A 15,102-nucleotide genomic window follows, 5' to 3' on the forward strand; every position below is an offset into this window, starting at 1 on the left:
AGACCCTTAGTGGAAACGGTCCATTTTCTGGGTGTGGGTTTCCTTCTGAACTGTAGGGGAGCAGCTCCCTTTCTTGATTCCAGTATTGCTGTTTACTTTCATTGGATTCCTTTCTCCATTGAATATTGCAGCTCTTTGAATCTAGATTTCATTAACACTTGTGCTTTTAATATGTAAATTGATAGAAAGATACCGTGTATACATAAGGCAAGATAATTGTGGAACCGAATATAATTTTGGTTTTATTATGGAAAAGAGCCTGAAGAGGGGAGAAGGGTGTTTTTAAGTTATCAGGTGATTTTTCCATTTTTAGGTCAGTTTTTATATGTCCATGACTCTAAAGAAATTTGACATTTAAAAGAATTTCTATTTGAATGGATGTGAGGAAAAAGCAGCTGAATTTCCTCTAAATATATTTTATTGATTTCAGAGAGGAAAGGAGAGGGGGAGAGAGAAACATCAATGATGAGAGAAAATCATCGATCGGCTGTCTCCTGCACACCCCCCACTGGGAATCGAGCCCGCAACCCAGGCGTGTGCCCTTGGCTGTAATCGAACCCGGGACCCCCCAGTCCGCAGGCCGACGCTCTATCCACTGAGCCAAACCAGCTAAGGCAATTTTTATTTTCATTGATGTAGTAAGAAAAACAACTAAAAATTAAGGATATATTTGAATTTTCTAGTTCATTTCAGGGCTTTATTGCAAACCCCTAATGCATTATAATATACTACTCAATCTCAAAAATATCCTAAGTGTAAAATACAGTAGACAAACTATTATAATGTCCCTTGGCTTTTTACCAGAAAGGAATTTGGGAATTTTTGATCGTTTGGAGTTTTATATTTTTTAGTGTTTAAAGGATTACATCTTAGAGTAGTATTCTGTAGAGAAAAGTTAAAATTGGATTAATTTTAAAAAGTAAAAATTAATTTAAAATAATGATTACACATAGGAAATAATGGTATATATATGTATTTTTATATATTATATATTTATATAATTTCTCCTTATTTTAAATAAGTAGTGCATTGGAAGGAAGGCTGATTAAATTTCTAAGATAGAAATCAACAAGAAGACTTCCTGACCACGTATCCTGGTCCATTGCAGTGCTGTAAGCTAGCCATCCACAGCGCAATATTTCAGTCACTTCTGTATTAACCCCTATTTATATAAAAACAGGCCAGAGCTAATGCCTGTTTTTCTTACTTGGGTTTGTTCTTGTCATAAGTGGTCAGGCTCCACGTGTTTGATATTTGTTTACTGAAAACTTAAGCCTCGTCCCTCCCTCTTCCCCTGTCCTTACTTGTCAGTCTGATAAGAGCCAGGAGGCTCCTGCTCTGGGCCTGCTGCTTGCTGGGGAGCCCCTCCCCCGAGCTGTGCTGCCCTGTGTTGCATTCTTGACCTCACAGAGCCTGGGTTCTGTGCTCAGAGGACTTGGAGTTGGCAGTTTCAGTCGTTCCTTGTTGTCTGGGAGCAGGAGTTTGAGAATGGAGCTCTCCTTACAGTGGTTTTGGTTGGAGTCCCTGTGTTTGGAGTGAAGGTGTGACTCAGGCTGGGTTCTCCTTAACATTAGGGTGAGTCTTGGTGGGGCAGGGGGGTGTACTAGGGTGATTGATTATACTCCATGAGCGAGGTGAGCCCATCAAATGGTCACTCCTTAAAGAGCAAGTATTTTCTTTCTCAGTTAAAAAAAAAGTTTATTTAAAAGTATAGTTGACATAAAATATTATATTAGTTTCAGGTGTAAATCAGTGATTTTTACATTTATGTATTTTACAATGTGTTAACCAAAACAAGTATAGTAACCAACTGTCATCATATAAACTTATTGTAATATTAGAGACTATTTTCCCTGTGCCGTAAGTTACATCCCAATGACTTATCATGTAACTAAAAGTCTGGATCTCTTATTTATTTCTCTTTATCTTTTTCACCTATTCAGCCAAAACTCTTCTTTGGGGGAAGCTATCCATTCTCTGTTCTTTGAGTTTGTTTCTGTTTTGTTTTGGTTGGTTGGTTGGTTTTTTTAGATTACATATATATGTGTAATTATATGGTATTTGTCTTTCTTGGTACGACTTTTTCACTTAGCATAAAATCTCTATCTTCACTCATGTTTATGCAACTGGCAAGATTTTATTATTTTTATACCGGAGTAATATTCCATTTGTCTCTGTGTGTGTATGTATGTATCAACTCTATTGTACATAATACTGTAATTAACATAGGGGTACAAATATCTTTGTTAATTAGTATTTTTGTTTTGGTTGGATTAATACCCAAAAGTAGAATTGCTGATTTGAATGGTAGTTCTAATTTTAATATTTTTGAGGAGACTTCATACAGTTTGCTATAGTGGCGGCACCAAATTACAATCCCACCAACAGTGCACAAGGGTTCCCTTTTCTCTACATTCTTGCCAACACTTGTTATTTGTTGACTTTTTGATCATAGCTATTCTGACAGGTATGAGGTGCTACATAGAGAGAACAGACTGATGGCTGCCAGAGGAGAGAGGGATTGGGGACGGGCAGAAAAGTTGAAGGGGGTTAAGAGGTACAAACTTCTAATTATAAAATAAGTCATGGGGGTGTAATATACAGCACAGGAAATAGAGTCAATAACTTTGTAATAAATATGTATGGTGACAGATGGTTACTAAAATTATTGTGGTGATCAATTTATAAGATACATAAATGTTGAATCACTATGTTGTACACCTGAAACTAATATAACATTGTTCCTGATGTTAGGGGAAAAGCTCTTAGCTTTTCACCATTGAGTGTGTAAGCTCTGGGTTTGTCATATGTGGTTTTTATTATATTGAGATATGTTCTGTTTAGTTCCACTTTGTTGAAAGTTTTATGGATGTTATATTTTGTCAAATGATTATTTGCATCTATTGAGATGGTTATAAGGTTTTTATTTTTGTTTTGTTATTGTGTTGTATTATGATTCTTGTTTTGTGGATATTGGACCATTTTTGCAATCCTGGAATAAATTTTACTGGATCATGGTATATGATCCTTTTAATGTATTGTTGAATTTGGTGTGCTAATATTTTTTGAGGATTTTTACATCTATGTACATAGATTGGATATATATATATATATATATATATATATATATACATATATACATATATATATATACATATATATACACATATATACACACACACACATATATATATATATAAACTAGAGGCCCGGTGCACAAAAATTTGTGCACTCGGGGGGGAGGGGGGGTCCCTCAGCCCAGCCTGTGCCCTCTCACAGTCTGGGACCCCTCAGGAGATAACGACCTGCTGGCTTAGGCCTGCTCCCGGGTGGCAGAGGGCAGGCCTAATCCCTAGGTGCAGCCCCTGGTCGGGCTCAGAGCAGGGCCGATTGGGGAGTTGGGGCGCCGCCCCGTCATACACAGAGCAGGGCGGATTGGGAGGTTGCGATGTCACCCTCAGTCATGCTCAGAGTAGGGCCGATTGGGGGGTTGGGGCACCGCCCCGTCACACTCAAGGCAGGGTCGATCGGGAGATTGTGGTGCCACCCCCTATCACGCACAGAGCAGGGCCAATCGGGGTTGGGGTGCTGCCCCCTGTCACGCACACAGCAGGGCCCATCAGGGGGGTTGGGGCTCCGTACCCTGTCATGCACAGAGCAGGGCCCATCAGGGGGTTGGGGAGCTCCCCCTGCCACTCACAGAGTAGGGCCGATAGGGGAGTTGGGGCACCATCTCCTGTCACACACAGAGCAAGGCGGATCAGCGGGTTGGGGTGCCGCCCTCTATCACCCACAGAGCAGGGCCAATCGGGGGGTTGGGGCGCCGCCACTCTCACACTCAGGGCAGGGCCGATGGGGAGGTTATGGCTCTACCCCATCACACACAGAGCAGGGCCCGTGGGGGGGGGGTGGGGGTTGGGGCGCCGCACCCTGTCACACACAGAGCTGCAGGGCGATCAGGGGGTTTGGGCACTGCCCCCTGTCACGCTGATCCCGGAGCCGGGAGACCTCATGGCTCCGCTGATCCTGGTGCTGGGAGGCATATTACCCTTTTACTATATAGGGTAGAGGCCTGGTGCATGGGTGGGGGCCGGCTGGTTTCCCCTGAAGGGTGTCCTAGATCTGGGTGGGGGTCCCCACTGGGGTGCCTGGCCAGCCTGGGTGAGGGGATGATGGCTGTTTGCAGCTGGTCACACACCATTCAGGGTGGGGGTCCTCACTGGGGTGCCTGGCCAGTCTGGGTGAGGGGCTGAGGGCTGTTTTCAGGCTGGGGGTGACTGAAGCTCCCAACCGCTCCTTTTTTCCTTTTTTTTTTTTATTCTGGGCCAGCTTTAGTTTGAGGCTTGGCTCCAGCTCTTAGGCCTCCGCGGCTGAAAGTAGGTTTCTGGCCTTTGCTTACAATGTTGCAATCCTGCTGGCTGAAGTCCGGTGGTATTTGTTACATAGTTCTTAAACTGCAGGCTCAGAGGCCTGCAGCGCAGGCGGGGAACGTTGGTTTCCTCCGTCACTGAGGCAAGCAAGCCTCATGTTAGTTTCAAGCTGCCTGGCTGCCGGCCACCATCTTGGCTGACAGTTAATTTGCGTATCTCACTGATTAGCCAATGAAAAGGGTAGCGGTTGTACGCCAATTACCATGTTTCTCTTTTATTAGTGTAGATATGTATATGTATATATATATATATATATATATATATATATATATATATGTAGTCTATTGATTTTTAGAAAGAGAGGAAGGGAGAAGAAACATTGATGTGACAGCATAGCATCAAATGTCTGCTTCCTGCACACCCCCTACCATGGATTGAACCTGAAACCGGGGCTTGTGCTCTGACTAGGAATGGGGAATTGAGCCAGCAACCTTTCGATGCCTGGGATGGCGTCCAGTCAACTGAGCTATAGCAGCCAGGGCTGGTAATTTTTTTTGTAGTGTCTTTGTGTGGTTTTGGTGTCAAGGTTGTGCTGGCCTTGTAGAATGAGTTTTAGAGTGTTCCTTTCTCTCCAATTTTTTTTGAATACTTTGAGTAGTATAGGTAATAATTCTTTAAGTTTTTGGGTAGAATTCAGCAAACTATTAGGTCCTAGATTTTTGTTTGTTGGGATTTCTTTCATTACTGATTTCAATTTTGTTACTAGTTATCTGTTTACTCAGATTTTCTATTTTTTTTTTCCTGATTTAGGCCGGAAATATTGTGTTTTTAGAAATTTATACATTTCATATTGGTTGTCCAGCTTGTTGGTGTATTCACTTATGATTTATTTGTATTTCTGTGTTGTTGGTTTTAACTTCTCTTTCATTTATGTTTTTATTTATTTGGATTATTTTTTTCTTTCTTGATGAGTCTGGCGAAGTGTTTATTCATTTTATTTTTTCAGTGATCTTACTTTCATTGATCTTTTCTATTTTTTTTCTCTGTTTCATGTATTTTCACTTTGATCTTTATTGTTCCCTTCTATTAACTTTTTTTTTTTTAATATATTTTATTGATTTTTTACAGAGAGGAAGGGAGAGAGAGAGAGAGAGTTAGAAACATCGATGAGAGAGAAACATCGATCAGCTGCCTCCTGCACATCTCCTACTGGGGATATGCCCGCAACCCAGGTACATGCCCTTGACCGGAATCGAACTTGGGACCTTTCAGTCCGCAGGCCGACGCTCTATCCACTGAGCCAAACCGGTTTCGGCAACTTTTTTTTTTTTTTTTTTTTTTTTATAGTTCTTTTAGGTGTAGGATTAGGTTGTTTATTTGAAATTTTTGTTTCTTGAGGTAGTTCTGAATCACTGTAAACTTCCCTTTTATTTTCTTTTATTTTTTATTTTTTTCTGTTCATCAGATTATTTATTCACTTGATTCTTAGATTCACTTGTTGATAGATGTGTATTTGTTGTTCATAATTTGTATCTTTATCTTTTTCTTCTTCTTCCTCTTCTTAAAGGATACCTTTCAGCATTTCATGTAATACTGGTTTGGTGGTGATGAACTCCTTGAGCTTTTCCTTATCTGTGAAGCTCTTTATCTGACCTTCAATTCTGAATGATAGCTTTGCTGGACAAAGTAATCTTGGTTGTAGGTTCTTGCTATTCATCACTTTGAATATTTCTTGCCACTCCCTTCTGGCCTGCATAGTTTCTGTTGAGAAATCAGCTGAGGGTCGTATGGGTACTCCCTTGTAGGTAACTGAGTTTCTTTCTCTTGCTGCTTTTAAGATTCTCTCTTTGTCTTTTGCTCTTGGCATTTTAATTATAATGTGTCTTGGTGTGGTCCTCTTTGGATTCCTTTTGTTTGGGGTTCTCTGTGTTTCCTGGACTCGTAAGTCTATTTCTTTCACCAGGTAGGGGAAGTTTTCTGTCATTATTTCTTTACATAGGTTTTCAATATCTTGCTCTCTCTCTTCTTCTGGCACACCAATAATTCGGATGTTGGTACGCTTGAAGCTGTCCCAGAGGCTCCTTACATTATCTTCATTTTTTTGGATTCTTTTTTCTTTTTGTTTTTCCGGTTGGGTGTTTTTGCTTCCTTGCATTTCAAATCTTTGACTTGATTCTTGGGATCCTCTAGTCTGCTGTTGGGAGTCTGTATAATATTCTTTATTTCACTCAGTGTATGCTTAATTTCTAGTTGGTCCTTTTTCATAACCTCCAGGGTCTCACCAGATTTCTTGAGGGTCTCACTAAATTTATCAATGGTTTCTAGAAAATTCTTGAAAAAACCTTAGAAGTGTGGTTTTGAACTCTATATCCAGTAGTTTGCTTTCCTCCGTTTCTGTCATTTGTGACCTGTTTCTTTGTCTCCGCATTTTTTATGCTTCCCTGTGTTGATAGAGTGGCTTTCTGTGCTAGGTGACCTATAAGGCCCAGTAGCTCAGCCTCCTCAATTACCTGAGGTGGACACTCTGGTGCACCCCTTTGTGGGCTGTGTGCACAGTCTTGTTGTAGTTAAGCCTTGATTGTACTTGGTATCAATGGGAGGAATTGACCTCCAGGCCAATTGGCTGTGAGAATCAGCTGTGTCTGCAGTGGGAGAACTTCTGTGCTGGAGACACCCTTCTGGGACAAGACTTGCTTCAGTGGGGCTTTGGTGCTCACTGAGTCTGCCCCCTGAGTGTGTCCCTTATGGATCTGAGGAGTTGTAATCTGGATGTCCCACTCTGACCACTGGGTACACTGGCTCTTGGATCTCTAAGGAGGTGCTAATTTAGCTTCTGCCTGAGGCTACCCAGCAGGAGCTACGAAGAGATCTGCCGATTCCCCTTCCTTTTGGGGGTTTGGAGGTGCCCAGATGAGGCCCAGCTGTGAAGCAATGCAAGGTGCTGTGGGGCCTTGGGCCTTCTTTTGGAAGTTCTGGGTCTGTCTGGCCCAGCTGCAGTTAGTTAGGTAATTTTCAGATTGCAAAGGGCCCGCCTTTAATATGCAAAAGCCTCTGCACACAGCTTGGGTGGGGCAGGGTCTCAGGGGATCAATAGGGTGGAGCAAGCAGCTATGGCTGCTCCTCAGTCCTACCCTAAGAGGCCCCTTGTCTCAGTGTCTCGGTAATCGCTGCAAGCACCTCTGAGAGAAAGCTGCCCTCGAGTTCTGCCCGAGGCTAGACAGTCCAGTTTCTCCCGGTATGAGCCTGGGTCCCCAGAGACTCTCCCGGAACTGGAGTTCACAGCAGTGGGTAGCTTGAGACTTCCTCCCAATTGAAAAATACAACCATGTCCTCAGTTGCCAGCCCTTTTGACGTGCGCCTCTGTATCTCTGCACTTTACTTCCGCACCTCCTCTGAGTCTGTGTGCTTTTCTCTTTCCTCCTAGTTGTAGAATTTCCACTCAGCCAGCCTTATGATGTCCGTTTTGTCTTTTAGTTGTATTTTTGAAGTTGTTGTGCGAGGCAGCAATTTCAAGTGTTTACCTATGCCGCCATCTTTGTTTCAGGACCCTCTTGATTATTTAGGAGCATGTTATTTAGCTTCCACATATTTGTGTTTTTTTTCCAGTTTTTTCCTTATAATCAATTTCTAGTTTTATCCTGTTGTCATCAGAAAAGATATTTTAATACAAAAAAATTCTTGATATTTATTTCAAAAATTCTTAAATATACTAAGACTTGTTTTGTGGTCTAATGTGTGCTCTGTCCAGGAAAATATTCCATGTGCACTTGAAAGGAATGTGTATTATGTTATATTTGGATGGAATGTTTCTGTAAATATCTATTAATTCTATCTGATCTAATGTGTCTTTTAAAGCCAGTGTTTTCATGTTGGTCTTGTGGATGATGTATCCATTGATGTAACTGGGTTGTTAAAGTCTCCTACTATTATTGTCATACTCTCAATCTCTCCCTTTATAGTGAGTAATTTTTGCTTTATGTACTTAGGCATTTCTATGTTAGATGCATAAATGTTATTATTATGTAATGCCTTTCTTTGGCTTTTATTAGAGACTGTTTTAGTCTATTTTGTGTGTATTTTGTTAGTATTCCTACACCAGCTTTCTTTTCATTGCTATTTGCATGAAATATATGTTTTCCCTTCAATTTAAGTCTATGTGTGTCTTTATAGCTGAAGTAATTTTTATAAGCAAATATGTATGGCTCTTGTTTTTATTATTCATTCAGCCACTCTGTGTCTTTTGATTGGAGACTTTAGGTCACTTACATTTAAAGTAATTATTGATGGGTATGTACTTATTGCTTCTTTATTAATTGTTTCCTGGTTGTTTTTGTAGTTCTTCTCTGTTTCTTTCTTCTTCTGTTGTTCTTTTCCTTTGTGCATTGATGACTTTGTGTAGTGTTATGTTTGGATGCCTTTCTCTTTATTTTGTGTATCTGTTACAGGTTTTTAGTTTATGGCTATCATGAATTTCACATATAACACCCAATGTTAATAGTAGTTTAAGTTCAAGGGCAGGAAAAAAAAGGAGACATATGTAATACTCTTTGTAATACTTTAAGCAGTAAAATAATTAAAAAATAGTAGTTTAAGTTAATAGTTGCTTAAATTCAACTTATTTTAAAAGCACTATTTTTTTTAAAATATATTTTATTGATTTTCCACAGAGAGGAAGGGAGAGAGATAGTTAGAAACATCAATGAGAGAGAAACATGGATCAGCTGCCTCCTGCACATTTCCCACTGGGGATGTGCCCGCAACCCAGGTACATGCCCTTGACCGGAATCGAACCTGGGACCTTTCAGTCCGCAGGCCGACGCTCTATCCACTGAGCCAAACCAGTTTCGGCAAGCACTATTTTTTTACTCATCCCCCCATATATTGTTTTTAACATTATATTTCACATCTTTGTGCATGTGTATGTCTCTTAATTAATTTATTCCAGATGCACGTTATTTTAAACTGCTTTTCTCTTGCTACGTTTAAAATTATCTTTGTCTTTAACTTTTAGCATTTTAGATACGTGTTTTGTGGGTTTCTTTAAGTTCATCTTGTTTGGGACCTATGTGCTTTCTGACTTGGATATCTGTTTCCTTCACCAGGTTAGGGCAGTTTTCAGCTATTATTTCTTCAGATAGGTTTTCTCTCTCTCTCTCTCTCTCTCTCTCTCTCTCTCTCTCTCTCTCTCTCTCTCCCCTGGGACCCCTATGGTTAGAATGGTAACACACTTGATGTTGTCCCAGAGGTCCCTTAAACTATTTTCACTTTCTGAAATTCTTTTTTCTTTTTTCTGTTTCAGTTAGAGTTTTCCACTACCTTGCTTTACAGTTCACTGATTCACTCTTCTGCATCATCTAATCTGCTATTAATTCCCTCTAGTGTATTTTTTTTCTTTTCAATTATTATATTCTTTAGTTCTGATTGGTTCTTTTTTTATATTTTCTATCTCTTTGTTGGGGCTTTCCCTGAGTTTATTTATTCTCCAATTTTATTGACCATCTTTGTAGCCATTGCTTTCAACTTTTTATCTGGTAGATTGCTTGTCTTCATTTCATTTAGTTCTTTTTCTGGGGTTTTGACTTTTTATTTTGCTTGTAGCATAATCCTCTTTCTCCTCATTTTGTCTATCTCATCATGTTTGTTTCTATGTAGTAGGTAGACCAGCTACATCACCAAATTTTGAAAGAGTGGCCTTATGTAGGTGTGCTGGGGGTATCTTGTGGTGCAGTCTTCCCTACACAGGGGAGCTTGGAAATGACAGAAGGGAGGGCATTATCTAGATATATGAATAATAGCCTTGTGTTACAATTGCCCGTAGTATTCAGCACGGTAACAAGCTGTCCAGGTTTGTAGTTTAGGAGCAATATGCTATGCTAGGTATTTGGTAGGCAATGCCATTTAGATTTGTGAAAGTACATTCTACATGTACCCACAATGATGAAATTGCCTAACAATACATATCTCATTATATAGCCCCATAAATAGGTGGTACCAGACTAATTTTCTAGGCCATCATATTGGCCAGAGAAGGAAAGGAAAAAATAAGTCTGTAATAAATATTACACAAGAAAAAAGCAGTGTTGGTCTGTATGAATGTTATTCAGCCAGCTACATCTGATGACTTTTAATGAACTGGAGAACTTTAAGATGATATGACTACCTGGACCTTGCTAAAGCTAGCATTGTCATAGGCCTCCTGGACTCATGTTTAATGATGGAAATAGAACAAAAAGCAAATATGTTTATTTAGTATGTATTTATTCCTAGAAATCTTATGCACATTTAACCCGATGCCTCATGGAGTTCTGTAAGTGGTGAGTAATAAAGAAAAAAGATTAAAAGGGGTTTGTTCTTTTTTCTGCCTGGTATGGCTCAGTGATAGAGCATTGACCTATGAACCAGGAGGTCATGGTTCAATTCCCAGTCAGGGCACATGCCTGGGTTGTGGGCTTGATCCCTAGTAGGGGGCATGCAGGAGGCAGCCAACCAATGATTCTCTCTCATCATTGATGTTTCTATCTCAATCTCCCTCTCCTTTTCCTCTGTGAAATCAGTGAAAATATATTTTAAAAAAATTTTTTCTCAAGGAATTTATCATCTTAAAATGATAATACAATATTCGTTTCATTTCTGTAGCATTTCTTTCTATTCCCAACATGCTCTGAACCCTGCCATTAGAGAAAATACATAAAATATAATGGATTATGATACCATTTGTAAATAATTTCCAGGTGTTCGTGATGGTATTAAATTTATGAGAAAGTAATTGTGGACAGAGTATAAGTTTCTGATGACGAAGTTTTAGCATAAATGTTTGGAGATGACAGAATCATATGTAACTTCCCTGTAAATGGAGTCTAGGTGTTCAGTGCAGTCTCATAAATTTTACTGTACACACATTTGTGATGTTTTAGGACTCAGTGACATTTGAGGATGTGGCTGTGAACTTTAGTCTGGAGGAGTGGGCCTTATTGGATTCTTTACAAAAGAAACTCTACAAAGATGTGATGAGGGAAACCTTCAGGAACCTGGCCTCCATAGGTAAGGTTAACAAATTACCCTTCACTTCCTCATCTGAAGGATAAGTGTATCTTATCCGTCAACATTGTGCTAACATGTAATGTAGGAATAGAGGACATTGATAAATAAACTAGGCATAGTCACAGCTCATTATAGAACTAGAATCTAATAATTTTTCTACAATTCCTAATACTTTGGAATCCTATTTCTTGGTCTGAATTTTAGGGGGAAAATGGGAAGATCACGAAATTGAAGATCAGTACAAAAACCAGGGGAGTAAACACAGGTGAGTAACATTCACAATAGAAAGCAGTGTCTCAGATGAGAAAACAATTATGCTATAAAAATTTTAGAAGCATTTTCCCAGCCCAGCTCAGTGGTTGAACATCAACCTATGAACCAGGAGGTCACAGTTCTATTCCCAGTCAGGGCACATGCCCAAGTTGTGGGCTCATTCCCCAGTAGGGGGTGTGCAGGAGGCAGCCGATCAATGATTCTCTTTCATCATTGATGCTTCTATCTCTCTCTCCCACTACTTTCCTCATTGAAATATATATATATATATTTAAAACAAATGAAAAAAATCAATCTAAACTACCCCTGCTTCAAATTACTTCTCAGAAATGTTTTACTAAAGTACTTTTTATATGTGACGTAGATGTGTAGTGTTTGCAAAAATAGTTTACATGCAAAGAGCATTCATGAAGCTAAATATGAAGGTTATTTTTTTTAATAATAGCAAGGCCGAAGTTGTCGTGCAGAAATTTTGGTGTATTCAATGTCCAACAATTTGTACAAGACACTAAACCTATACTTAGCAGTAAATCATAAAAATGTCGTCCAAATATTCTTCCAAGAAGTATAAAATTATTAACAAAGAAATTAATGTGCTTCTTGTTTTTTGCAGAAGTCAAATGGTAGAGAGGAGCTGCAAAAGGAAGGAGGATAGTCAATGTGGAGAAAACTTAACCCTTATTCCAAATCTCAATCTGACAAAATCTCTTCCTGGAGCAAAACCATGGGAATACAGTGCATGTGGTGAATTCTTCATGCATTATTCATCCCATAATAGGGACATTAAATGTCAAACTAGACACAAGACCTCTGAGAATCAGAAAAATGGAGAGAAACCATATAAATGTAGCAGATGTGGGAGACCCTTCACTTATATTCAGTTGTTTAAAAAACATGAAAGAAATCACAATGGAGAGGAATCTTATAAATGTGAGGAATGTTGGAAAGCCTTCAGGTGGCTCAAAAGCCCTCAAAGACACATGATTAAACATACTGCAGATCCTCCTTATAAATGTAAGGAAAGTTTGAAAACCTTTAGTTCTTCAGTTTTTCTTCAAACATGTGAGAGAAGCCACATTGTAGAGAAGCCCTATCAATGCAAACTCTGTGGAAAAGCCTTCCGATATTATAAAAGTTTTCAAAGACATGAAAGGAATCACCCTGGAGAGAAACCCTATGAATGTAAAAAATGCAATAAAGCATTCAGGTATCCCAGTCATCTTCAAATACATGAAAGAATTCACACTGAAGAGAAACCCTATGAATGTAAGCAATGTGGAAAGACCTTCAGATCTTACAGTTCCTTACAGCCACATGAAATGACTCACACAGGAGAGAAACCCTATGAATGTAAGGAATGTGGAAAAGCATTCAGATATTACAGTTCCTTACAAATACATGAAAGGTCTCACACTGGAGAGAAACCCTATGACTGTAAAAAATGTAGCAAAGCATTCAGTGCTCCCAGTTGTCTTCGCAAACATGAAAGAATTCACAGTGCAGAGAAACCCTATGGATGTAAAGAATGTGGAAAAGCCTTTAGATTTTATAGTTCCTTACAAACCCATGAAAGGACGCACACAGGAGAGAAACCCTATGAATGTAAGCAATGTGGAAAGGCCTTGAGATATTACAGTTCCTTGCAAATACATGAACGGATACACACAGGAGAGAAACCCTATGAATGTAAGGAATGTGGAAATGCATTCAGATGTAACAGTTTCTTAAAAATACACAAAAAATCTCACACTGGAGAGAAACCCTATGAATGTGAAAAGTGTAGTAAAGTGTTCAGTACTCCTAGTAATCTTCGAATACATGAAAGAACTCACACTGCAGAGAAACCCTATAAATGTAAGGAGTGTGGAAAAGCCTTCAGATATTATCGTTCCTTACAAACACATGAAAGGATTCACACAGGAGAGAAACCCTATGAATGTAAACATTGTGGGAAAGCCTTCATTTGTCGCACTACTATTCAAAGACACATGAAAATGCACATTGGTAAAACACCGTATCAATGTAAAGAATGTGGGAAAGCATTTACTTGCCTTAGTTTATATCAAAGACATGAAAGAACTCACACTGGAGAGAAACCCTATGAATGTAAACAATGTGGAAAAGCCTACAGAGATCACAGTTCCTTACAAAGACATGAAAGGACTCACACTGGAGAGAAACCCTATGAATGTAAGGAATGTGGGAAAGCCTTTATTTGTAACAAAATTTTTCGAATACACATGATGAGAGTGCACACTACAGAAAAACCATATAAATGTGAAGAATGTGGGAAAGCCTTTAGTCATCCCTATTCCTTTCGAAGGCATGAAAGGACTCACTGGATAAAACCTGTTGAATGTAAATAGTGTGGGAAAGACTTCAGTTGGCCTACATCCTTACATGTGAAAACTCCCACTGAAAAGAAATAAAAATGCAAATAACATGAGAAGGATTGACACAAATTAATCCTATCTAATGAATATGGAATATGCAAATTGACCATCACTTCACAACAAAGATGGTGGTACCCGCAGCCAATAAGGAGGGAATATGCAAATTGACGCGACAAAGATGGCGGCGGCTGGGCCAGAGCAAAGGCAAGAGGCAGCGGCCGGAGCGAAGGCCCAGGTCCCGGGTGCCAGAGGGAAGCCGGTAACAGCAGCCAGGGGAAGGAAGGCCTATTCTTGCACGAATCTTTGTGCATCGGGCCTCTAGTTTAGTTATAATGCTCTAGAAAACTCAATATTTAAAATAGTAAGTAAATATGTTTACCAATTTTTAAGTGCATAGTTGGACATGGGATTTATGCTACAGTTGATCCTTGGAAACCTCAGGAGTTAAGGGAACCTGTTTTCCATGCAGTTGAAAATTTTTGTGTAACCTAAGCTAGCCCTCTTCATAAATGAATACCAAACCAAAGATTGAAAATACAGTTGATCCTTGAACAACCCAAGTTTGAAACTGCACAGGTCCACATTTTAAATCCTGCAGAAAAATGGACCTGCACATTTCAAACTCATGTTGTTTAAGCGTCAGTTACTTTTAGAAATATTGAGGTGAAATAATTTTAGAATTTGTCTTTAAATAATTATATAACATTAATAGGTAATAAATAATTAATGAATTCTAATATTGAGCACAAACCATCAAGGACTGTGAGGTATATCAGAGTGTTCATAAGGATTTTGACTTGTGTTAGATGATTTCATTGCTAATCAAGGAAGACCTTTTTCTGTATTATTGTCAGTTAATAACATTGTTTCTACATTTTGAAGCTTCTTAGATCCATGGGTGAATTCAAGTTTACTTCTAATATGCAATTAGGTTTAACTTTTAATAATGTTTTGTTTCATGTTAAGGGGCCATTGGGAAAAAGACAGTTTGGTATTTGTTGGGATTTTCCTACTGGTTTTATGAT

General features: G+C 39.2%; 1 protein-coding gene across 1 annotated transcript; it reads left to right on the plus strand.

Annotated features, from left to right (window-relative positions):
• The first annotated feature begins 1,466 nt into the window (after window positions 1-1,466).
• Window positions 1,467-14,240, plus strand: LOC118652724 (zinc finger protein 709-like). Its single transcript, XM_036302819.1, has 4 exons — window positions 1,467-1,575; window positions 11,285-11,411; window positions 11,616-11,676; window positions 12,298-14,240. Exons 2-4 carry the CDS (start codon window positions 11,378-11,380, stop codon window positions 14,048-14,050), a joined length of 1,848 nt encoding a protein of 615 aa, XP_036158712.1. The 5' UTR covers window positions 1,467-1,575; window positions 11,285-11,377; the 3' UTR covers window positions 14,051-14,240.
• The last annotated feature ends 862 nt before the right edge of the window (window positions 14,241-15,102 follow it).

Source organism: Myotis myotis, unplaced genomic scaffold (assembly GCF_014108235.1).
Source record: "Myotis myotis isolate mMyoMyo1 unplaced genomic scaffold, mMyoMyo1.p scaffold_m19_p_33, whole genome shotgun sequence".
Taxonomy (NCBI): domain Eukaryota; kingdom Metazoa; phylum Chordata; class Mammalia; order Chiroptera; family Vespertilionidae; genus Myotis; species Myotis myotis.